Genomic DNA, 26440 nt, shown 5'->3' on the forward strand with positions numbered 1-26440 from the left:
AGTGTGCCGTCGAGTCGGTGTTGACTCCTGGTGCCCACAGAGCCCTGTGGTTTTCTTTGGTAGAATACAGGAGGGGTTTACCATTGCCTTCTCCTGCGCAGTATGAGATGACGCCTTTCAGCATCTTCCTATATCGCTGCTGCCCGATATAAGTGTTTCCCATAGTCTGGGAAACATACCAGCAGGGATTCGAACCAGCAACCTCTGGCTTGATAATCAAGTCATTTCCCAGCAGTGCCATTAGGTGGCTGGTCTTGTGGTAGCATGAATTGACCCCTTTGGTGAGCAGGGTCTGCCCTGGTTTGCATTTGAATGGGAGACTACATGCGTGAGAACTGTAAGATATTCCCCTTATGGGATGAAGCTGCTCTGGGAAGAGCATCTGGTTCCCTCCCTGGCAGCATCTCCAAGATAGGGCTGAGAGAGACTCCTGTCTGCAACCTTGGAGAAGCCGCTGCCAGTCTGGGTAGACAATACTGAGCTAGATGGACCAAAGGTCTGACTCGTTATAAAGGCAGCTTCCCATGTTCCTATGCTTCCTATGAGTGTCTCCAGATTTACATGGATGTCCATGATCCGAGTTCTAGGCCTGCCAGTTTTGAATAGGGCCTCGTAGCTGTGCCTCTAATAGCAGTTAGGGTGACTCACTAGGTATCATACTGCAGGTGATCACCAGCTCAGCTCATGTCTGCAGACCAAACCTCTTTTATAGGTACAGGAGCAGGCCCTGCCAGAATTTTTCTGGACAATTGGCAACCTTACTTGTAGCATGCAATCAGATTTGGAGAATGTCCTCTTAAAAAGAAAAAGAAATGAAATGCATATTAGTAACTTCCTCTTTAGCAATCCCAGTCATTAGAAGAGAGGGAAACTGTTCTACACTCGAGTATTTTTGAGTTTTTAAAAACCACTCCACATATTTGCATTTTTCAAGTTTGGACAAATAGAAAGCAATCAAACAGCCAGAAGCTGAATATATGCACATCTCAAAAATGCATACATGTAGGAATGTTCTGTTCAGGTAATGGTCTTCAGTTATTTCAAACATTTGGGAGTGGTTAGGTTACCACCCTGTTCCTGAAAGAGCTGTCTCATAAACCTTAAATTATCAGTTTTATGAGAGAGATTCAACAGGTGCCGTTTCCCCAAGCCTAGAGATAGTGTGAGCAAAGTTTTACCTATTGTATTTCTGTCTGGCATGCAGCTGTTAAAAACAGCTGTTGGAAGAAAAAGGAGGGAATTCTTATATTTTTACCCCTCTCTTCTAGGAGTTCAGGGTTCTGCCTCCCCCCATTCGTAACATCTGTGAAGTAGGTTGAGTTGAGAGATAGCAACAGGCCAGGAGCACGTCCTAAAGAGCCAAGGGGGGTGGGCTCTCTCTCTCCCACCCTGCCCGTCCCTGCCTTAACAAGAGCTGTGAAGCCGGGCCATTCGTCAGGGATGGGCTCAGCCTCTGCAGCATTACCTGACAAATGGCCAGCCTGCAGGCTCTTGGCAGCCCCCTTTATGCCGGATATGGGCAGGATCAGGGGCATAGCTAGGGGAGAGGGGGCCCATGTTCACCCCTCTCTCCGGTGGCACCTTGGAGTGAGGGAGATAGTGAAGAAGATCGGGAGGGGTGGATCTGGAGGGCCTTCAGGAGCTGGGGGGCCCGGGGTTCTTTGAGCCCATCAGCTCAATTATAGCTACACCCCTGGGCAGGATGGGAGAGAGAGGAGAGCTGGTCCTGTGGTAGCAAGCATGAGTTGTCCCCTTGGCTAAGCAGAGTCCGCTCTGGTTTGCATTTGAATGGGAGATGTGTGAGCACTGTACGATATTCCCCTTAGGTGACAGGGTTCTTTTGGAATAGCATCTACATGCTTGCTTGCATGCAGAAGGGTCCAAGTTCCCTCCCTGGCAGCATCTCCAAGAAAGGGCTGAGAGAGACTCCTGCCGGCAACCTTGGAGAAGCCGCTGCCAGTCTGTGCAGACAATACTGAGCTGGATGGACCAATGGTCTGACTCGGTATATGGCAGCTTCCTATGTTCCTAAGAGGCACAACTGGAGCGACTGGGAACTAAAGGCAGCTGTGCCTTGTTTGGCGCGTGCGCGCACACACACACACACACACCCCAGTTTGTTAGGATGAGCCTACTGGCCCTGAGATCACTCAGTGAGCTGCAGGCCAGGATGGGACTTGAATCCCAGTCACCCTGTTTTTAGCCCAACAGGCTAACCACTATACGGCACTGTCTCTGTAATCCTTGCAATGACCTTTTGTAACTTCCTCCACCACCACCCCCCATGCCCCTTTTTCATTCTGGTCTTGCAATGCGCAAAGCATGCCTTCATCCCAGATGGCCCTTATGTTACATAGATCTGAGTGGGAGTACAACTTTGGGCCAAATAAGATGTTTGTTCCAGATGTCAATAAATAAAGACGGAGTTGATCAGCTGTGTTGAACGTTGCACAAGATGATGAGGCTCCCGCAGCCTGTAAACAGGGTTGCCGGATCACGTGCTGGAGATCACGGGGGTGTCTTTCTAACCGCTCCAGAGCTGGGCAGAACCATGCTGGTGCAACGTCTTCTATCCTGCCCTGTCCTTTCCCCGCCCCCTCCCTGCCACCACTGTGGGCAATCCGAGGGTCCTGTTGGGACCACAGCAGTTGTGGCGTGATGATGTTTTGATAGCATCGGAAGAGGACTGGGGTGAGAGGGAAGCCAACGCTACATCATCTCCCACAGCTGTAGCTCTGTTAAAGAGATAGCGGTTTCTGAGGGTAGGATTCCTCCACTCGCTGGCATGCCCAGAGCAAATCTAAACAGAGGTGGCTGCCAAAACGCACACCACATCTGGCCAGCATTAACACGAGAGCTGCTGGTTTTGAGCCTCCAAATGGGGTTTCCGGAGGAAAATTTAGAACGGCTCCACGGCAGCTGGTGAGCCATGGAATTGGTGGGGCTGTTGTGGAAACGCACATGTACGAAGCACGTGTATTTGTGTGCACAGCACATGGCCACTACAGCACACGTGCATTTTCCTTGCGTGCATGCAGACACTTCTTAGACACACCCCTCTTCTTCCTGTGACTGAATCATCATTCTTACTCCCAGTTCCCCGGATCAGTTGCTCTAACTTTTTCCGGGGGCTTTTCAGACATATACTGAAAGTGTATTTCTCTCTTATTTATTTATTGTATATATACCTCACTCTTCCCCCAAGGAACTCAGGGTGGTGCACATGGTTATGTTTCTCCTCGCCATGACCCTGAGTGGTAGGCTAGGCTAAGAGAAAAGCGACTGGCACAGAGTCACTCCATGAGCTTTTTGTGGCTCTCGGGGGACTTGAACTCGGGTCTCCCCAGTGCTAATTTGATACTTTAGCCCAGGACCAAGGGTGTAGCTATAACTGAGCAGATGGGCTCCTGAGGGCCCTCCAGCTCCACCCCTCCTGATTTTCTTCATTATCTCTCTCTCCGAAGGGCTATGGGGATTGGGGTGAACACAGGCCCCCTCTCCCCTAGCTATGCCCCTGCCCAGGGCTGCATAACATCGGCCCTCCTGCAGAGGTTGAACTACAAACAGGCTTCCCTGTAACAGAGAGTCCCAGATGTTGGTGACTACAACTCCCATAATCCTCTGCCAACAGCGATTGCAACTGGGGATTATGGGAGTTGTAGTCAACAACATCTGGGAACCCCTGTTACAGGGAACACTGACTACAGCTCCCTCAGCGCCTGACTATTAGCCACTATAGTCAGGTTTTGTGGGAGCTGTAATCCAACATCTGCAGGTGCGAAGTTGTGCAGCCCTGAGATAACCACTACTCTCTATGCTGACTCTTTTCCTTCATAACAGAGTAACTAGATCCGGGCTGCACAACCTTGGCTCTCCAGCTGTTGCTAGACTACAACTCCCAGCATCCTGGACAAGTGGCTACTGTGGCTGGGGATGATGGGAGTTGTAGTTCAACAACAGCTGGTGGGCCAAGGTTGTGCAGCACTGAACTAGGGATGTGCACAGAACCGATTCGAAGGCCCTTTATTGGCCTCCGAATCGGTTCGATGAACTGGGGGTTCCGCCGATTCGAAGGTGGTAGGGGTCTCCCTTTAAGAGCAGTGGGAGGGTGCACTGACCCCTCCTGCTGCAGCGCTGCTTTCCTCCCGCCGGCGTCAGTTTTTTAAAAAGCTCATTGGGGTGGCAGCATACCTCCGTGCCACCCCGTTGTCCTCGTCTTCTGGATCTGACCAGAAGTCGCTGCCGGCATGGGCCAGTTGCGAGCTGCTTCGCACAGGCAGACAGGAGTTCCCTGAAGGGGCAAAGCCCACTCTTCCTGCAGATGACGCCTCTGAGGAGCCCAGAGCTAGATCATATGATCTCACTCCATCTCCCCTGGCACCTGTTCAGGTCCCAGCAACCCCCATCCCCATCTCTCACTCACATCACACCCAGGATCTCAGGGCCATCAGCAACACTGAACCCGGGCTGAGGTTCAAAAAGCATCCATCTGGCCAGGAGTGTTCCCTGCAAGAGGGATTCCCAGAAGTTGTTGACTGCAACTCTCATAATCCCAGCTACAATGGTCTTTGTCTGGGGAATATGGGAGTTGTAGTCAACAACATCTGGGAATACCTCTTGCAGGGAACACTGCTGGCCACCTGAGGCTTACCATCCTATGGGGCTACTCAGGAGGAGGAAGCAAGTCAGGATGCGTTCCTTGGATCAGGACTCAGCTCGCTCCAGGTAGGTGGTGGAGCTTCCTGATCCTTTCTGAGCACTTTCACACCGGCCAGACCTTTGCTAGTGCAACATCTCAGCTTTGGGTGTTCTCTTGAGAATCTGCTCCATGTCCTTTTCTCACTTGAGCTCTTCTCCTGCATCTACCTCTCTTCCTGGGCCCATTCTCACAACCAAAAGCTGGGAAGGAGAAGCATCTGGACTGGCCAGGCTCCAAGCTCCATGAGCACTCCCAAGAAACAGTCATGGGTTGGCAAAAACCGAAGTAGGGCAAAGTGACTGTGTGCTGGCTGTGATCTGGGCAGGACAGCTGCATAGAAACATAGGAAGCTGCCATATACTGAGTCAGACCCTTGGTCCATCTAGCTCAGTATTGTCTACACAGACTGGCAGTGGCTTCTCCAAGGTTGCAGGCAGGAATCTCTCTCAGCCCTATCTTGGCGATGCCAGGGAGGGAACTTGGAACCTTCTGCTCTTCCCAGAGCGGCTTCATCCCCTGAGGGGAGTATCTTACAGTGCTCACATATCAAGTCTCCCATTCATATGCAACTAGGGCAGACCCTGCTTAGCTAAAGGGACAAGTTATGCTTGCTACCACAAGACTAGCTCTCCTTCCTCTCTCTGCAGCCAACCCACCTTGTGCGTATACTACTATGCATATTTAAATACCGCATTTTAACCAAATTTTTTCAAAGTGGTTTACATAGAGAAATAAATAACGAATAAATAAGATGGCTTCCTGCCCCCAAAGGCTCACAGTCTTCAAAACTTAAACATAAGGTAGACACCAGCAACACCCACTGGAGAGAGGCTGTGCTGGGGATGGATAGGGCCAGTTGCTCTCCCTCTGCTAAACATAGAGAATCACCACTTTTAAAAGGTGCCTCTTTGCTCAATTATCTGGGACAAGTTCTTGGCTTCTTCTCCACTCTACATCTTTTGGAGCTAATGGCCAAATCTGGGGACAAAAGTTAATAAATCAAATGCAGGAGAAATGGACTGGCAGTGGCAAGCCACAGAGGTCCAATTCAGAAAGGCATTAACAAGGCAAATTACGCATGGCGGATTCCTTGCTCCAGGAAGACTCTAAGCAAGTTTGAAGTCTGCTTTCTCTTCTCCTTCTGAAGCAGTTTGGGCAAAAAGAAGCAGGGGAACTGAAATTGCCCCAAATGTGAGTGTTGACTCTCTTTGATCATCCTGAGTCTCTCAATCTTCCTTTCTGCACCTCTTGGCTTGGAACAGAGAGAGAAGGTGGGTTTGGTGTGTGGCCCCCTTGTTCTATGAAAGGCCTTGATGATGGGGCTTCACCGGCTTCTTTGCCTTTGTTTTGAAGCCAATTTCCTTCTCTTGCACTTGGTTGGACTTTTTCTCTGTTTCTGAAGGTCAAACCCCAACCATCTTGCCATTGCACTTCCAGAAGAAGTCAACACCCCATAGGAACTTAGGAAGGTGCCTTCAACCAGGTCCGAGCACTGGTCCATCTAGCTCAGCATTGTCTACACAGACTGGCAGCGGCTTCTCCGAGGTGCAGGCAGGAGTCTCTCTCTCAGCCCTACCTTGGAGATGCTGCCAGGGAGGGAACTTGGAACCATCTACAAAGCTCCCATTGGTGCTCACCTGCTTAGTTAGTTTATTTACATGTTTCAAACATATGCATTTGTTTTTAAAATATTTTTTATTGTTATTTTTGTTTAAAAATATTTTTTAATTAAATTTGAATAATGTATAAAACACACAAAATGTCTTTAACTACATACTCTCTTCATAATCTTCATTGAGTATGCTGCTTTTCCATGGCAGATTGTACCCAAAGTTGTTTGTATTAACATCAGAATAGGACAACAGCAATTGCAGAACCGTGATATGTATCAAGAGATAACATTTTATGTATCATAATATCACATTTCAGGCAATCATTCCTATGAGATCATCTGAAGAAATGCAGACAGAACATCAAATCACCTGTTCAATAGACCAATCAAAATATTTTGTCACTAATTCAATATTACAATGAGACTAAATAATCCACTCCTCAGTTCATAATGAATAAGAATCTTCTCCTCAATGGTGTACTCCTCATGGCGTATTGGTTAGAGTGTTCAGCTAGGACCTCAAAGACATGGGTTCAAATCCTCTCTCAGCCATGAAACTCACTGGGTGACTCTGGGCCAGTCACTTATCCCTCACCCTATCCTACCTCACAGGGTTGTTGTGACAATAAACATAACCATGTACACCGCTTTGGGCTCCTTGGAAGAAAAGCAGGAAAGAAATGTATAAATAATTAAAAAATAAAAAGAATAAATGGATTGTGAATTCACTCCTCAGTTCATAATGAATAAGAATCCACTCCTAAATGAATCCACTCCCAAATGAACTCCCCAATTCAGAATGAATAAGGCCTAGATTGCCCCAGCATATCAGGCTAGCCCACCCTACTGGGCTCAATTATATGGTTGCCAACTTGCCAACCCTCCAGAACTGGCATCAGTCTCTTGGTGACTTTTGAAAGCAATCCTGGGAGATTTTAATAGCTTGTGAAAAATATTCAGGGGGGGAAATCTCCAGGAATAGCTTCAGTCAGAGCTGGCAATCCTACTCCACACCACACAGCTGGAGAGCTTCTTGCAAAGTCTGGGTAGGCTGATTCAGCACATCTGAACTTCAACCAAAAAACATTGTGAGCATGCTCTAAAAAAAGCGAGAACATTGGACCCCGAAGAGTCCCAAATCAAGGAGATGCTTTATTTACTCTTAAAAAAAAAAAAAAAGCTTGTTTGAAACACCAATTTTTTCTGGCCAAGCTGTGGAGAAGTGTCTGTAAAAACCTCACAACTGGCATCCCCTCCCTTTTTAAAAAAGCGATTCTTGTGACCCCCAGAACAATTTTACAGGTCAGGAGGTTTCCACCTCATAGTAATCGTTTTTGCTCCATTGGCTCTGCGTTGACTCGGAACAGGTGAGCACAGCCTGCAGAAATGTTGGCATTTCCCCACTTGGAGCATCCACCACACCCCTGATGCTCGGTTGCTGCTACTAGTGGTCCCTTAATTGCTTTCAAGGCAGCTGAACATTCCATCCTGTTCCTCCTTGGCAAGGTGGGCAGGGTAGAGAAATTCACCCTGCACACCTTGAGTTTATTTAACCAGTTGCGCTCTTGCAGCTAATAGAGACGGAAGGGGTGGGGAGCAGGAGGAAAAGGAGGAGGGAGGGAGCCTGCCTGCCTGCAAAGTCATTCCGAGATGACATGCTTCGGGGATTAAGGAAACCTTTTTTTTCAAGGGCTTGGCCAGAGTTGTTGATCTCCCCCCTCCGCCCCCCCCCCAGCGGAATGTTATGTCTGTATTCCAGATTTCACCACCAGGCCCACAGGAATTCTGAAAGTGGGGAGGTGGAAAAAGAAATGCTCTGGAATTCCGTGCATTTTCTGTTGCACCCGATTTGGGCTGCGGTCCAGGTTGTCAGTCACATCCAGGCAGGCACACCCCTTTGGAGGAGGCTATTTAAAAAGGCGCTGGAACTCAGCACCCTCCAAAAGGCATCGAGGAGGGATTTGCAGAGAGCTCAGGATGGATGACAACTCTGGGGCAATCACCACCTTCACTCTCTCCCTTTTCATCTTTGGGCCTGGCTGGGTATGTAATGCACCCTCTCGTCTCCGGGGAGCTCTTGGTGTCGGCCGGATGCATGCATGTGTTTTTTGCAACTGCTCAGATGCTTGCTGGGTATCAGTTGAGTGAAGCAGCACCGCTGGCAAGACTTCTCTGGGGGTTCGGGGTTGGAAGCCGTGCTGCTGCTGAGGAGGAGAGCTGGTCTTGTGGCAGCGAGCATGAATGGTTCCCTTTGCTAAGCAGGTCTGCCCTGGTTTGCATTTGGATGGGAGACTATTGTAAGAGATTCCCCTTAGGGGATGGGGCCTCTCTGGGAAGAGCACCTGCGTGCTTGCACGCAGAAGGTTCCAAGTTCCCTCCTTGGCAGCGTCTCCAAATAGGGCTGAGAGAGACTCCTGCCTGCCTGCAGCCTTGGAGAAGCTGCTGCCAGTTTGTGCAGCCAATACTGAGCTAGATGGACCAATGGTCTGACTCCGTATATGGCAGCTTCCTCTGTTCTGCATGCATCGCTGCAAATCCCAGCATCAGGCGGGGGTCCCAGCATCAAGGTGTATCCTGCATTTTGCCAGTGCAAAGATACCCCAGGTTTGCCACATCCTTTCTGGCCTGTGTCAGGAGCTACGGAAGCATGCCTACAGCTTAGCGAGGCTGGAGCCTGGATTTTAAGTACCATTAATTTCAGTGGCACTTAGTCATAGGAAGCTGCCTTGCACAGAGTCAGACCATTGGTCCGGATAGCTCAGCATTGTCCACTTCAGGGCTGTATAACTTGGGCTCTTCTGCAAATGCTGGACTAATAAAATAATAATTAATAATCCTTATTTGTTAGCCACCCCATAAGAAATTATTCTCTGGGCAGCTCTCAATATAGCATTAAAACATGGAGTCAACACAGAGAACACACATGAAATTGCAACACATTAAAACAAATACAAAATACAGGATAAAACAAGGTAAAAAAAATTGTTAAAAACAAATTTAAAATTTAAAAGGCCTGAGTGAGCAGAAAGGTCTTCACCTAGCGTCTAAAAGAACAAAGTGATGATGCCAGGTGAACCTCACTGGGGAGGCTGTGCCATAAATGGGGTGCAAGCACCGAAAAGGCCCTCTCCCTAGTAGCTACCCACTTCACCTCGTTTGGCAGGTGCCCTCGGAGCAGGGCCTCCAAAGAAGATTTTAAGGTCTGAGTTGGGACATATGGGGCAAGGACTACAACTCCCATCATCCCAGATTCCTGGCCACTGTGATTGGGGGTGATGGGAGCTGTAGTCAACCACAGCTGGAGGGCTGAAGTTGTGCAGCTCTGCATTAGGTTCTGGGGACCATTTTGGAATCCCCAAGTGCCTTCCAAATATCTGCTGAGCTTCATAAGAGCTACCCAAGCTAATCTCCTTAAATGTAATGAATCATGAAACAGCCAAATGGCAGTTGTTGACGCTGCCTGTATCTTAGCACTTTCCCTGAGGTGAGATTGGTGTGGTTCAGTGATCCGATTCAAGGCGTTCGTACAGCTGGAACAGCTGCAGAGGTGCGTGCTGGCTTCTCTTCCAGAAGGCTTTGTGGCGGTGGTGATGAGAGTGATCTGGAGCAGAAAGAACATGACTCATTTGATTTCCCAGGTAGCCTGGCTCAGCCTGCACTGCTGGCAGTTTAATAAAATAAATCTTGTTCTGACTTGTAGGCGGAGCGGAGCAGACCAGGGCATCACTGGCCATAGACATAGAATCCAGCATGATGGTTTTTCACGTGCAGAATGTTTTTATGTGTGCTGCTACTGCTTGGGGTATTGGGAGGCAGGGTTGCCAACATCCCACTGCCTGAATAAGGGGCACCAGGGAGGGAAGTATTCAGGAGTAACTGGGAGTATTCAGGAGTAAGCAGGAGCCTGAGTGCTGTACGTGTTTTTGCCTCTTTTAACTTAAACTACAGTAAGTGGTGCAGCGGGGAAATGCTTGACTAACAAGCAGAAGGTTGCTGGTTAAAATCCCCGCTGGTACTATATTGGGCAGCAATGATATAGGAAGATGCTGAAAGGCATCATCTCATACTGTGCGGGAGGAGGCAATGGTAAACCGCTCCTGTATTCTTCCAAAGAAAACTACAGGGCTCTGTGGGCACAAGGAGTCGAAATCGACTTGACAGCACACTTTACCTTTTTACAGTGTAAGTTACAACCTTGATTGCTTCTCCTCTGCTTATTGATATAACCATGGTTAGCCCAACTGGGTGTGATGTCCTTTTGTTTTCTAGGAAGAGAAGTGTGGTTAGTCAGTAAAAATAGGTTTCACATGTGAGCACTGTCTAGTAGTCATTCCTTGTATGATTTTCATGATCCTGATTCCTGCAGAATGCTAAGTTAAGTTAGCCCGTCATTGATGGCAGCTAATGTTAATCTTCTTGTTAATGTCCCCAATACGGGACTGTTGACTCTGGTAGGGAGAGAGAAGGGGGGAAAGGAGTTGGAGCTCATTAATTACTTCATTATTAGAGCGCATAACTGGTTTGATCTGAGCCATTGGTTCTTCCCATTCGCTGAAAATAAGGGACAAATGGCACCCCGTAAGGGACACTTTTGGGCTGAAATAAGGACGTCCCTGGTAATAAGGGACTGGTGGTAACCCTAGTAGTTTTGCAAATATTGTGCATGATCCATGCATGACTTCACTTGAAGGGAGGGAGAAGAATGTAGCAGTGAGCTGACCATTACATTTAGTAGTGCCTCTTTATTGTTACGAATGGGAGTGAGATCCCATCCTTAGACCCTTCTTTCTGGTTCTTTCCTGTGTTCACTGTTATTCCAGCTTGCTTATAGTTTGTAAATAGCACATTTCTTGGGCCTGCATGTAAAGTGAGTAGGATTTTTATTCTTGTACGGGTCCCTATAGAAAAATGGGACTGAGCACCAATTTTATGGTGCAGTTTTGCTCCCATTGGACATTGTGCATTATTCCTCACTTGTTTAAGAGACTGGGTCTTTTAATCAAAGTAGGTTTTTAATTTTTTAAAATTTTTATTTTACATTTTATATCCCACTCTTCCTCCCAGGAGCCCAGAGCGGTGTACTACATACTTAGGTTTCTCCTCACAACAACCCTGTGGAGTAGGTTAAGCTGAGAGAGAAGTGACTGGCCCAGAGTCACCCAGCAAGTCTCATGGCTGAATGGGGATTTGAACTCGGGTCTCTCCGGTCCTAGTCCAGCACTCTAACCACTACACCACGCTGGCTGGTTTTCTGCAGAAGTCCGCCCCCACCCCTGCTCTGGCCATCTTTGCTGCTCTTCTGAGAGATGTACTTGCTCCATCTCTGGAGTGGATCTTTATAGCTCCTTGCTGTGTTTGGCAAAAACTTCTTTTCTTCAGGCACCATGATTGATTTTTAAAATGTGCATTCTGCTTTTCTACTTGCTGTCTATGAAACAGCTCATGCTGTGTTTAACCACTTAAGCATTGATTCAGTATTTATTTATTGAAAATGTCTTATATACCATCTCCTCCAAAGACACAGTAGCTTTTCTTTTAAGCCAATCTTTTTTTTAAAAGCCCCAAACAATGCTGGGAGGGGCCATGGAGGTCATCTAGTCCAACCTGCTGCTCAGTGCAAGAAACTGCTACAGCACCCCTGAGAGACGGCTGGCGGGCCTCTGTTTGAAAAATGTTTCTCTGGGAGGAGGCAGTGCATGGCTTTGTGATGGGCACACGGGTCAGCCAATAAGCACTCTATACAGCAGATGGGAAGAAGGTGGCTTCCTGATTGCCCCAGGGGCCAGCCAATCAGCACTCCAGCTTTTGGAGGAAAGGTCCATCAGTGGCTACTAGTCCTAATGGCTACAGGACACCGAGTCCAGGCTCAGAGGCAGGCTGCCACTGAATCCCCATGGCAGGGGAGCAACAGCAGGAGAGTGGGCACATCTTCATCTTCGGCTTGTGGGCTTCCCAGAAGCATCTCATGGGCCATGTGTGAAACAGGCTGCTGGGCTCAAGAGCCCTAGGGCCCAATTCATCAAGGCTATCCTTATGTTCTGAAGAGCAGCAGAGCGTTATTCATCTTGGAAACATCGGTCCCAAAGGGCTGGCTGAGTGCAGATCCACAGTGGGCTCATCACCCAAGCAGTCTCTGTCTGTCTTCGCTCTTTTGGAGTGACTGGTTCTGCGAAGGCACTCATCATGTTTATTTTAATTAATTTTTGTTTCAGCTGAGAAATGCCACAGCATTGAATGATAGTATATTATCAAGGATAGGAAGAAAGAAAATTTTAAAAAGACGGGGAAAAGAAGAAAAAAAGCATTAAAATTATTTGAACATTAACATAATATGAACATAATGTGCAAAAAAAATCCCTCCTTCTGAAGGTATATTACTTCAAAGCATGAACAATTCATTAAAATTAGTGCAAATGGCTGAAAATGCCTTTTCTTTACTCCACCAGAAAAAGACACCATTCAAATGCTGACAAGGAGCACATATCAGTTATCCCAAATAGGAATGATTCAAGAGTAAATTTGTCATTCCGGTACTGTGTAATAATCCTTTTGGCAATCCACCGTGCATGCAGAATCCATAATCCTTGACGTGTGATGATCAATGGGGATGTACCAATGTTTTTGCAATGTTTTTGTTTCTCCACCAGGTGGCAGCCCAGGCATGCTCATACCCATGCCATTGCCCCTCGCAGCCCCTCCAGTGTCCTATGGGCATCAGCCTTTTGCTGGATGGCTGCGGTTGCTGCAAAGTGTGTGCAAGGCAGCTGGGCGAGGCATGTTCCCTCCAGAAACCCTGCGATCATCATAAAGGGCTCTACTGCGACTTCTCCAAAATCCACAGGGACAGCGGGATCTGCTTAGGTAAGCAGCTCCATAGGCTCTCTGCCTTGGCCCCCTACTACCAGAGCAAAGAGGCACCTTTTTAAGATGGTGATTCTCTTTACTGAGCAGGGGGAGAGCAACTGGCCCTATCCGTCCCCAGCACAGCATCCCTCCAGTGACTATTGCTGGTGTCTGTCTTATGTTTCTTTTTTAGATTGTGAGCCATTTGGGGACAGGGAGCCATTCTATGTATTTAAATCTATTTAAACGGCTTTGGAAACTATTGTTGAAAAGTGGCATATATAAGTATTTGTACTATCGTCGTATCCGTATCGTATCCTCCTCCCAGGATGTGCTTCCATTTCAAAAGAGGACAACGGGCCCAGTGTGGAACTTATTCTAAAGGACATAACATGTGCAGGGTGGCTCGAGTGATGCAGGCATTAACTGCAGATGGGCCTACTCTTGCCTTACATCGGAATACCTCAGATATTTATATATCGCTTTTCAAAAAAGGTTCCCAAAGCGGTTTACAAACAAACAAACAAACGAATGAATGAATAGCTCCCTGTCCCCAAAGGGCTCACAATCTAGAAAAGAAATGTAAGACAGACACCAGCAACAGCCACTGGAGGGATGCTGTGCTGGGGATGGATAGAGCCAGTTGCTCTCCCCCTGCTCAATAAAGAGAATCACCACTTTGAAAAGCTGCCTCTTTACCCAGTTAGCAGGGGTAATATTTTGGGCTCTTCCAGACAGTGATATATTCCAACGTCAACAGTGCAATTTATAATTATAAATAAAACAAAAAATACAAATGACATAAAAGGGCCTGCTAATTGAGCAAAGGGGCATCTTTTAAAGTGGCGATTCTTTTATATTTAGCAGGAGGAGAGCAGTTGGCCCTATCCATCCCCAGCACAGCATCCCTCCAGTGCCTGCCACTGGTGTCTCCCTTGTGTTTTCTTGAGCCCTTTTGGGACAAGGAACCATCTTTAATATAGTTTTGTTTTAGTTCAGTCATTAGTTATTTTTCTGTGTAAACCACTTTGAACATTTTTGTTGAAAAGCAGTATATAAATGTTTGTTGTAATAATAGTAGGAGTAAGACAGCATGTAATATTCTTAGCTCCACCTGCTGGCAACCTGTGGCAATCTCTGAATAAAAATGGTGCCTTTTCAAGCTCCATCAATTCTAACTTTGAAGGGGGGGAAACCACCAGTAGATGGCGCTAAAGAGTGTTACACAATGTCCTTGTGTGCATTTCTGGTTTTATTTATTGTCCTAATTTGCATTGAAGTTAGATTATATTACCATGTGGAAGAGCCCTTTCCAGGGGAAGGTGCTGAAAAGTACATATCAGTGCACCTGATACCTGAAAGACTGTTTGTAGAATACTTTATACTTAAGTCTTCATACCTGACTACAGAGGGAAATTGGCCTAAGCAACATGAGTTCTTCTACCCAGCAGTTCTCATGAGCCTTTCAAAAACAAGTGGATGTTCTGAGAGTGGTTAGCTTATTCCAGCTGTAATTTTTCATGCAACTACACACTCCTAACATTTCACTATATATATCTCCAGTGGTTCTGTTCATACCAGATCCCTGTATCCAGGTGTAGTGCTCCTGGGTTTTGTTTCCTTTGGATAAAGCATATTAGAGATGTAAGGTGTTTTTATATTTGCTTTCTAACACATATACAAGCAGAGCGAAGCAGAGGAAAACAAGTTGCCTGCTACAGGCAGAAGATGCTCTAGGGCAGGGATTCTCAACATTGGGTCCCCAGACCTTATTGGACTTCAACTCCCATAATCCCCAACCAAAGGCCACTAGGGCTGGGGATTATGGAAGTTGAAGTCCAATAAGAGCTGGGCACCCAACACTGAGAATCACTGCTCTAGGGAGCAACTTAGGCAGCAACCTCCACGCCATACACCCCAAGACTGCATTCCCAGTTTCAGCTAAGTCTGGTTGGCTCTGTCTGCCGACCAGCTTCAAAACATCTGTTTCTCAAGCACAATCTCTGCCCTCCATTGATGGGATGTCACCTTTTCTGTGTTTGGATGGGTATTGCATTCAAGAACACAGAGAGCTCTCCAGGTTATCAAGATCCATCCTAACCATTAGCATTCTGTCCCGCCCCTCCCGCCCACCATATTCATTCCAGCTCTGTTTTCCAAATTCAACCAACTGGTGGCTTCTCACACTCTCCGGCCAGCAATTTAGTTTGTTCTGTTACTCCAGTGAGGTTTGCTGAGATGTCTGTAGAGCAGTGTTCCCTCTCACGGGGATTCCCAGATGTAGTTGACTACAACTCCCATAATCCCCAAGCAAAAGCCTTTGCAGCTGGGGATTCTGGGAGTTGTAGTCAACATCATCTGGGAATCCTTGCTGGAGGGAGTGGGACTGCTGTAGAGTCCCCTTTGGTGCTCACACGGGCCTGTCTTCTGCTCCCTTCAGCCCACGAGGGAGCGACCTGCGATCTGCTGGGGAAGATCTACCAGAATGGCGAGAGCTTCCAGCCCAGCTGCAAGCTGCAATGCATCTGCATGGACGGGGCCATCGGATGCATCCCGTTGTGCAGCGATGGACTGCGGCTCCCTTCCCCCGACTGCCCCTTTCCCCGCCGGGTAAAGGTGCCGCACAAGTGCTGTGAAGAGTGGGTCTGCGAAGGGGGCGGCCAGAAGAAGAACCGCTACGGAAAGGGCCTGGCAGGTGAGGGTCACCTTTGAGGCTGCCCAGGGAAACTGACGGGAGGTGCAGGGTGCGTGGAACAAATATATATATATATATATACACTCTTCTTCTCCATCACCAATAAATGGAAGCCACAAGCATCGGACCCAATGAGGTGATGGCCACCAGCTTGGATGGCTTTAAAAGGGGCTTAGACAGATTCATGGTGGACAGGTCTACCAGTGGCTACTGGTCTGGTGGCGATGGGCCACCTCCAGCCTCAGAGGCAGGATGCCTCTGAATACCAGCTGCAGGGGAGCAACAGCCGGAGAGAGGGCATGCACAAACCTCTTGCCTGTGGGCTTTCCAGAGATATCTGGTGGGCCACTGTGGGAAACAAGATGCTGGACTAGATAGGCTTTGAGCCTGATCCAGAAGGGCTGTTCTTATGTTCCTCACCAACCTAAGTTTTGTGCACTTGGCTTTTCTTGTGAGTTTTCAGTAACAAATAATTTAGTTATTAGAAGAGATCTGCTGTGCACTGTTAGTCTCACACACTCACTAGAACTCTGAGACCTCCTCCTGTTCTTTATTGCTATACAATTTATTTATTCATTCATTTACAAGATTTATATGCTGCCATTCTTCAGAAGGGATTCCGTGGCAGCTTACAAGAAAACTCATTAGAAACCAGAATAAAATGACAGAGTAAAACAACAACCTCTAAAACTGTCGATGTGCAGGATAAGACAGCCATTAAAACAAAGTTAGGGCATGGCCTGCAGGAATGAAAGAAGTCTTCAACTGCCGTTTAAAATTAAACAGGCAGAGGGCAAGGCTAAGATCATGTGGCAGGGAGTTCCAGAGAGCTGGGGCCACCACTGAAAAGGCTTGCCCACGCCAGCCATGCTTCAGAAGGTGGCAAGATGCGCAGGAGAGCTTCTTTGCATGGTCTTAAGGGCAGAGCTATGTGGGAGCCAGCACGGTCCTTCGGGGGCCTTGACCCTAAGCCATTAAGGCTATGCAGCTCCATCTTGCTCACAGAAATCCTCTTGTCTGTCCCAGTGTACAGGAACACGGCAGCCCACAAGCCCAAGCCCAAGCCCCGGCCCACCAACTTGAAGGGAAACTGCCTGGTGCAGACCACGGAGTGGAGCGCGTGCTCCAAGACCTGCGGGATGGGGATCTCCACCCGGGTCACCAATGATAACGCCCAGTGCCGGCTGGAGAAGGAGAACAGGCTGTGCATGGTCCGGCAGTGTGATGCCCGCTTGGAGAAGAACACCAAGGTAATGCGGCGTCTGAGAAGAGTGGGTGGAGACGGGGGGGGGGGAGAGCACATGCCACAGGTGCTCATGGATGAATGGGGGTTGGGGTCCTCCCAGTCCTTGTCTACTCTAACCATGTTGTGTTGTGTTGATGGCCACCAGCTTGGATGGTTTCAAAAGGGGCTCACACAGATTCATGGAGGGCAGGTCCATCAGTGGCTACTAGTCTGGTGGCTATAGGCCAGTTCCAGCCTCAGAGGCACAATGCCTCTCGATACCAGTTGCAGGGGAGCAACGGCAGGAGAGAGGGCATGCAATCACCTCTTGCCTGTATGCTCCCCAGAGGCATCTGGTGGGCCACTGTGTGAAACAGGATGCTGGACTAGATAGGCTTCTTGGGCTTGATCCAGCAGGGCTGTTCTGATGTTCATGTGTGAGAGGCTGGAAGGAGCAGGTGGGGGGACCTCGAGGCCAGCAGTAGGCAACCTTTACCTTTATGTGGACCACTACATCATTGTCAAAAGCTTTTGCAGACCAGTATAGGAACATCTCCCTATCTTGGAGATGCCAGGGAACTTGGAACCTTCTGCCCTTCCCATCCCCTAAGGGGAATATCTTACAGTGCCCACACATGTAGTTTCCCATCCAAATGCAAACCAGGGAGGACCATGCTTAGCAAAGGGGACCATTTATTCTTGCTCCCACAAGAGCAGTTCTCCTCCTATAGACCATGTAAGCAAGTTGTTTTAGACATTTTAAACATAGTCTATGGCTGACGGGAGTCAAACCTATATATCAAGGGGTGTTAAAAATGCAGCTATTTCTAAAAATCTATTATGCTCACTTGCAAACATATTGCACTCATCACAAATCATTTACCTGCAGTAAGCCTATTAGTGGGGAAAACATAACACTTACCTAATGAGAAGGTGACACCTTAAGTGGCGCAGCGGGGAAATGCTTGACTAACAAGCAGAAGGTTGCCGGTTCGAATCCCCACTGGTACTATATTGGGCAGCAGTGATACAGGAAGATGCTAAAAGGCATCATCTCACACTGCGCGGGAGGAGGCAATGGTCAACCCCTCCTCTATTCTACCAAAGGAAACCACAGGGCTCTGTGGTCGCCAGGAGTCAAAATCGACTTGATGGCACACTTTACCTTACCTTTACCTAATCTGGAAAGCGCCTCAATGGAAAACAGGTGGCTGCATTGTTGACCTTGCAGCTCTCTGTGTGCTCTCACCCCTTCTTTCTCCCTACTCACAAGTGATTAGGATAAAACTGCAGTCATTATTCCCCAGAGGAAAGGGTGAGGGTCAGGGGCGTAGCAAGGTTGGAGTGGGCCCAGAGACAAGATTGTAAAATGGGCCCCTCCTCACCGAAGCTCAGCTCATGAAGTAAAGAACTCTTAAATGAGGCTGAATAGTAGTAACAAAAAGCATAGTAAAATTATGTGTGTGTGTGTGTGTATGTGTGTGCGCGCACCTATGTGCCACAATAGAACATCATCCTAAATTATTTTTTGTGGACGATGCAAGTCATTGAAGGGTACTAGAGAGAGACATGCTGTTCTGGTAGCTCCAGGTCTTAACACTCACATCAGTTTTGGAGGATGAATACAACTGAAGGAAGCCCGGGTGGATGTGTGGCTGGGGGACTCAGTCATGTGACTTGCCTCTGGGGACCCCCCCCAAAGCAATGGGCCCCCAGACAACTGTCTCCCCTTGCCCTATTATAGTTATGCCCCTGGTGAGGGTAACAATGGAGAAATGGCTGCTCTCTCTTCATGAAGTGATCTTTGGAAGATGTTCCTGCCCCTTTTCCTTTCCATGCCTCTGCCATGTAGTTTCTGTTTTTGGTTTTACTTTGAAAAGCGTTTAAAGTATTACTGCAGGCCAAACAGTCAGGACAACCAAAGCATGATAACCCAATGAACTGCTTGCATGCAGAAGGTTCCAAGTTCCCTCCCTGGCAGCATCTCCAAGACAGGGCTGAGAGAGCTTCCTGCCTGCAACCTTGGAGAAGCCACTGCCAGTCTGTGTAGACAATTCTGAGCTAGATGGACCAGCGGTCTGACTTGGGATAAGGCAGCTTCCTATGTTCCAGTGACTAGTGTCTCCTGTAACGGGGATTCCCAGCTCTGGTTGACTACAACTCTCATCATCCCTGGCCAAAGGCTATTGCGGCTGAGGATGATGGGAGTTGTAGTCAACCACATCTGGGAATCCCTGTTACAGGGAACCCTGCCCTGACTGTGTTCTGTCTTTTCAGAAGGGGAAGAAGTGTGTGCGGAACCCCAGATCTCGCCAGGCAATCCGCTTCGAGTTCACCGGCTGCACCAGCACCCGCTCCTACCGGCCCAAGTTCTGCGGCAGCTGCACGGACGGCCGCTGCTGCACCCCGCAGACGACCAACACGGCCAAAGTGGAATTCCGGTGCCCGGAGGGAGACTCCTTTGTGCGCAAGATGATGTTCATCAAGTCCTGCTCCTGCCACTATGACTGCCCGGCCGACAACGACATCTTCCTGGCCATCTACCGCCGGCGGATGATTGGGGACCACGTCAAACTCGAGAGGCAGTAGTGCGGACGCCCTGCCCTGCCTCCTAGCTGGCTGTGGCAGGAGCAGCTGAGATTTTTCTGCTGCTGACTCCATGGACAAAGCAGAGACTGAAGGAGGAAGGATTCAGTTGTGGGTCAGCCAGCAGGCGTCAAGGCAGAGGCCTAGCTATAACTGAACGTGTGGAGAGGGGCAAATGTCCCCAGGCTGACGAGGCAGCGGGCCTACTGACTGGGAAACAGCCCGCTCTTCCCTCTGGCCTCTCTCCTCCCCGACTCATGGGCAAGCGCACTCCCTGATAGCTCACAGGGACTTCGGGGTAATTCTGGGCAACTTGCGAATGCTCACTTCGGTTCTGGAGGAGATGTGGACTAAAAGCTGGGTGTGAAAATCTTCCATGTCCCTATAGTTCTTCTGTAGCAGAGACATGGGGGGGGGGGAGAAGAAGAAGGCAGGGGGTCCCATCTTTACTTCTTGCCCCAAGGACCACTTCGACCTTGCTGCACCCATCTGTGGTGCTGTGTGCCACTGCATATAGACAACATTTTTAGGAGGTTTAAGGCTTGATTGCGAGAAAGGAGAGCTGGTCTTGTGGTCGCAAGCATGACTTGTCCCCATAGCTAAGCAGGGTTTGCCCTGGTTGCATATGAATGGGAGACTCGATGTGTGAGCACTGCAAGATATTCCCCTCAGGGGATGGAGCCGCTCTGGGAAGAGCAGAAAGTTTCAAGTTCCCTCCCTGGCTTCTCCAAGATAGGGCTGAGAGAGATTCCTGCAATGCAACCGTGTACACCGCCCTCAACTCCTTGGAGGAACAGCAGGATCTAAATATAAACGATAAATAAAATAAGGGCAGGGTTAAAAGGTCTAGCAGCAACCAACTTGCAGCCGAAAGCCAGATATGAATATTTATACTTGCTTCTCAACAAAAATTCCCAAAGCGGTTTATGTAGATATAAATAAATAAGATGGCTCCCTGTCCCCAAAGGGCTCACAGTCTTAAAAAGACACATAAGTTCGCCACCAGCAACAGCCACTGGAGGGATGCTGTGCTGGGGATGGAGAGGGCCAGTTGCTCTCCCCCTGCTCAATAAAGCATATCACCACTTTAAAAAGATGCTTCTTTGTGCAGTTAGCAGATCCAGACTTCTCTTTCCTCTTAAAGGCCCCAGAAGTTTTGGCCCAGCTCTTAAAACACCTGCACATCAGTCCCAGTCTCAGGTTGGCTTTTGGTAAAGGTAAAGTGTGCTGTTGAATCGGTGTTGACTCCTGGCAACAACAGAGGGGCTGGAGGGGCTTTACCATTGCCTCCTCCTGCACACTATGAGATGATGCCTTTCAGCCTCTTCCGATATCGTTGCTGCCCGATAGTTGTCTTCAAATGGGTGCCATCCGCAGTCCTTTGCTCCATCCATCCCATAACCACCGCTCTGCTCTTCCCTCACTTATGTCAGCAAGGGACAGCAATGCACAGCACGGGGATGCATCCAAACCCTCACATCTGGCTTTGGAGTTGGATGGTGGTTGGGTCTGTTGATGCAGGCATGAAAACAGCTGGGAGGATCATCTCAAGATGATGTGGTCTGCTGACATTGGGAAGGCTGAGCTGCAAAACACAGGCAGTGCTTGGAGGCAACTGGAAACATGGATGATCCTGTGGGATAAAGTCATCCAAGGGTCAAGGCGCTGAGCCCTAGAGGAGCATCTTAGTAGAAGGCAAAGAGGGATAGTGCTCAGAGCGATGCACACACGCATGTTGAGTACTGTATGCCATAAGATACAAATAAAATCTATACAAAAGATATATTGTGATGAACATATCTTGCCATTTACAATAAAGAATGTACTTACGGGATAAAGCCATCCAGATGACAAAGCCATACACATGCCATAGAGGAGATGAGAATCTGGTTGGCAGGAGAGCTGTGGACTGGGGACCAGTGTTCCCTCTAACAGGGATTCCCAGATGTGGTTGACTACAACTCCCAGAATCTCCAGCTGCAATGGCTTTTGCTTGGAGGTTCTAGGAGTTGTAGTCAAAAACATCAAGGAATCCCAACAACAAGGGAACACGGCCGGGGACACTGCCACTGGGCAGTGGTGTTGCATCTGTGATGTTTTGGGTTAACCCATTCCTGGATCCAGGCCAGTTTTTGAATGGGGCTTTAGTTACTTGTACTCCAGTCCTGGAGTAGAGGCGGGGCTAGCAAACAGCCAGCAGCAAGAGCACGGAAATGCAATCTGCACTGGCCTCTCTGCCTATAATATCAGTTTCATTAAACTAGTGAGATTCCTGCTTCCACTCCCCTGCCTTGGCCTTGCATACCACAACTCTTTCCCTTGGATTCTACAGCATCGCACTTCTTAGGATTTGAGTCAATGTCTGGAGTCAGGCTAGAGCTAGGGAGGTGCAGAAACCGTATGACCGACAGTTCGGTGGTGGGGTGTGTGTGTGTGATCTTTAAGAGACTGGGGGTGGGTGTGCTTATCCCCCCCCGCCACGTTTCCCCCACTGGCACTGTGCCAAAAATCACTGCACGGAGGGGCAGCGTGCCTTCTTGCCGCCCCGGTTAGTGTCAGACTGGAAGTGGCCGGTGTGCGCCCGTGACGTGCGCAAACGCACCGGCCATTTTTGGTCTGATGCTGACCAGGAAATGTGAAACACATTTATTATTATTCTTTATTTATTTATTTGCATGTCTATTTCAACTAAAAACTACAGCATTAAATGATCGAGCTTAAGAAAAAGGAAATGAAGGGGGGAAAGGAAGAGAAAAATTAAAAATCCCTTGATCATTCACATAATAGCATCATAATTTTTAAAAACAACCTCCTCCTCCTGAGGATATGTTTCAAGCATCATTTTAAAGGCAAACGAGACAAGCACATTGTTTAACAAAAACCTACATTGTGCTGCATTTGTGTTCCAATGTCTGTCTGCTTGTACATGTGTTTGTGTGAATGAGTGTAGTGCCTGTGTTCATTTTAAGTGCACACCTGGGCAGAGGCCCCCACAAAAGCAGGCTGAAGACAGCAAGTTTACTGCTGGGTGTGCAACAAACATTATGGATGGATAACCCGACCTGTGTACAAGTCTGTGTACAGATTGCTTGAGTGTTGAGAATAACACACGGATAGGGCTATGGCTACCAAACATAGCTTCAGAATTCAGTGACTCAAATTCTCAACACCCTTTTTCTTGGTTTGTTGGATGCTGGAGAAAGAGAGAGAGCATTCTCCAGCATCCCACAAAAATGGCAGCAGTTTCAGAAAACGAGTCTCTAGAATTCCTTGAAGTCAGGGGAATGACATCAGTTTTAAACCTAGTTTAGGTTTGTAATTTAGATATTCCCTATCTGGAAAATAGGGATAATAATAGTGACCTTCCAAGCAGGGTTGGTTATTGGGCGGAGGATGGAAAAAAGAGATAATAGAATGGCTTTGCCCATTAAAGGTGCTAAAGGGCTGATGATGTGAGTTTATTTGTTGAACTGCACATATCAAATCAGCAAATAATAATTTCCATCTCCTGGCAGCAGTAGGGACCATCAGAGCTGGACCGTCCAAGAGAGCTCCATGTCACTTCAGCCATTACAATACTGCCCCCTTGTGGTCAGCACCAGCACTGATGGAACTGGATGGCTGCCTTCCTTTTTAGAGCATATTTCCAAAACAAGCTCCAGTTTTGCTATCTGGAAAAAATCCCACATTTCACTGAGCTCTAGGGTGCATTTCCACCCCTACACCAGCTGAAACTAATTAAAATGGCTGACAGAAAGCAGTCCCATTGCTAACTGAGTAAAGAGGCGCCTTTTTAAAGTGGTGAGTCGCTTTATTTAGCAGGGGGAGAGCAACTGGCCGTATCCATCCCTAGCACAGCATCTCTCCAGTGGCTGCTGTTGGTGTCTATCTTATGTTTCTTTTTAGATTGTGAGCCCTTTGGGGACAGGGAGCCATTTCATTTATTTATTTATAGCTATGTAAACCGCTTTGGGAACTTTTGTTGAAAAGCGGCATATAAATATATGTCATATTCGTATTCCATTGAAATCGATGGGATTTCAGTCCTGCACAGTGGGAGAAGAGGGCAATGCACCCCACCCCTGCTCTTGCCTCATTGCCAGTTTCCAACAGGCTAATCTGATGCCAAATCTATTTTAAAAATATTTTTATACTGATATCTCACTTGTTCTCCGAGGAGCCCAGAGCGCTGCACATGGTTCAATTCATGCTCACAACAACCCTGTGAGGTAGGTTAGGCTGAGAGAAGCAACTGGCCCAAAGTCACCTAGCCAACATCATGGCTGACGGGGATTTGAACTTGGGTATTCCTTAGACCTAGTCCAACGCTCTAATGCAGGGGTGAGCAAACTTCCAGTGGTTGAATTACCATCTGGAAGTTGTTGAACTTCGAGTTGTTGAACTCCCATCGTCTCCAGTGCTGGAGATGAGGGGAACAGGGGTGTAACTAGGGGAGATGGGGGCTGTGTTCACTAGGGCTGCCATATTCTGGCTCTACAAATCTGGGTGCCTAATTTCCATATTGTGTCAATAGTTGTGAAAATAGTTTTTGTTCAATCGTTGTGAAAAAGTTGTGAAAATAGTTTTTGAGCAGAATACTGACTGCATGTTTTTTTTGCTCCATAACTCTGCTTCTACAAGGGCTAGCACTTAGCTCCCCCCCCCCTTTTAAAATGAAAACTGAAATCTGGGTGAATCTGGGTGAGATGCTTAAAATCCGGGTGAAACCCAGAATTTTTGCGGGGGGAGGGCATGGCAACTCTAGTGTTCACCCCTCTCTCTGGTGGCCCCTTGGAGTGAGGAAGTTAATGATGAAAACAGGGTGGGGTTGGGGGCCCCTCAGGAGCTGCCCCCCCCGAGTTCTTTGAATCCATCCGCTCAATTATAGCTCTACCCCTGGAAGGGAGTTGTAGTTAAACAGCAGGGGAGGCAAGTTTGCCTAGCCCTGCTCTAACGACCACACAGTGCTGACTCTCCCTCAAAGAGGCAGTGACCCCCTAACACACACACACACACACACACACACACACACACACACACACACACACACACGCTCAACTGGAGCCAATTTCCTCCTGGCTCTTCTGCTTCCAGAACTGCCTCCTCAGTGCACTGGAGCGAAAGGTGAGACTAAGGCCCTCTCATTGGCCTGGCTGGGACCAATGGGAGAGGAGAGCTGGTCTTGTGGCAGCAAGCATGACTTGTCCCCTTAGCTAAGCAGGGTCTGCCCTGGTTGCATTTGAATGGGAGACCACATGTGAACACTGGAAGATATTCCCCTCAGGGGATGGAGCCATTCTGGGAAGAGCGGAAGGTTCCAAGTTCCCTCCCTGGCTTCTCCAAGATAGAGCTGAGAGAGATTCCTGCCTGCAACCTTGGAGAAGCCGCTGCCAGTCTGGGTAGACAAGACTGAGCTAGATGGACCAATGGCCTTACTCAGTATATGGCAGCTTCCTATGTTCTTAATGGACACCTGGCTCCTCCCCTTGCAGAACTGCTTTCATCAGCACCCATTCCATGTAGTCCTTATGACAATTATGGAACATGACATGAAAATATATACCTGAATTTGTTTCACTCTTGCCTCCTTGCCATTCTCTTCCCGCCGCCCCATTTTTGTATTGCACCATTCGCCATTATTTTGATTTCTAAACTGACTTGAGTAGGAACCCACTACTTTTACACACAGCCTATGCATAGTTAAGCCACCAAATGGCTCAGCAGGGAAGCAACCTGCCTAGAAAGCAGGAGGCTGTTGGTTCAAATCCCCACTGGTATGTTTCCCAGACTATGGGGGACTCCTATATCGGGCTGCAGCAATATAGGAAGGTGCTGAAAGGCATCATCTCATACTGCGCGGGAGGAGGCAATGGTCAACCCCTCCTGTATTCTACCAAAGAAAACCACAAGGCTCTGTGGGTGCCAGGAGTCGACACTGATTCGATGGCACAAGAAACAAGCATAGTTAATTAAAAGGCAAAGTAGAGGGTGATTTATTGGGGAGGAGAGCCGGTCTTGCTGGAGTGAGCATGCATTGTCCCCTGGTTTGCATTTGGATGGGTGACGACAGGGCAGCACTGCAAGATATTCCCCCTAGAGGCCGGGTCTGTAGTTCAGTGGAAGAGCATCTGCATCGGCTGCATCGGCTCACTCTCTGGCAACATCTCCAGGTAGGGATGGGAGAGACTAGGGATGTGCATGGAACCGATTCGGAGGCCCTCCGAACCACCTCCGAACCACCTCCGAACCACCTTGAAAGACTGCCGGTTCAGCTGGTTCAAAGGTGGGGGAGGTATCTTTAAGGATGGGGGAGGGTGCTGTTACCCCTCCCGTGGCATTCCCCCTGCAGGCGCTGCCTTTTAAAACGGTCCAGCAGGGCGGCAGCATACCTCCTTGCTGCCCCGGTGCCTCTTTGGGCTGGAAGTGACTGGAAGCTGCTGCTGCGCATGCGCACGTCACAACAAGGAGCTGCCGCCCCCACCGGACTGTTTTAAAAGATGGGGGGAATGCGGCAGGAGGGGTAAGAGCACCCTCCTTCGCTGTCCTTAAAGAGATCCTCCCCACCTTCGAATCGACAGGCACGGGTTCCATGCACCCCACTAGGAGAGGCTCCTGCCCGAAACCTGGGAGAGCCACTGCCAGTCAGTGAAGATAATACTGAGCTAGATGGACCAAGGCTCCGACTCGACTCGGTAGAAGGCAGCTTCCTGTGTTCATAGGCAGGGACTAGAAAAACAGGGGCAGTCCCTAGGAAGCGGACACAAAAAGACGTCGGAGCCT

At 48.5% G+C, this 26440-nt stretch overlaps 1 protein-coding gene across 1 annotated transcript; it reads left to right on the plus strand.

The window, feature by feature from the left end:
- The first annotated feature begins 8266 nt into the window (after positions 1-8266).
- On the plus strand, positions 8267-21405 carry LOC128333026 (CCN family member 2-like). Its single transcript, XM_053268016.1, has 5 exons — positions 8267-8354; positions 12959-13172; positions 15595-15849; positions 16876-17099; positions 19352-21405. Exons 1-5 carry the CDS (start codon positions 8289-8291, stop codon positions 19661-19663), a joined length of 1071 nt encoding a protein of 356 aa, XP_053123991.1. The 5' UTR covers positions 8267-8288; the 3' UTR covers positions 19664-21405.
- Positions 21406-26440: the final 5035 nt, after the last annotated feature.

This window comes from Hemicordylus capensis, chromosome 7 (assembly GCF_027244095.1).
Source record: "Hemicordylus capensis ecotype Gifberg chromosome 7, rHemCap1.1.pri, whole genome shotgun sequence".
Classification (NCBI taxonomy): domain Eukaryota; kingdom Metazoa; phylum Chordata; class Lepidosauria; order Squamata; family Cordylidae; genus Hemicordylus; species Hemicordylus capensis.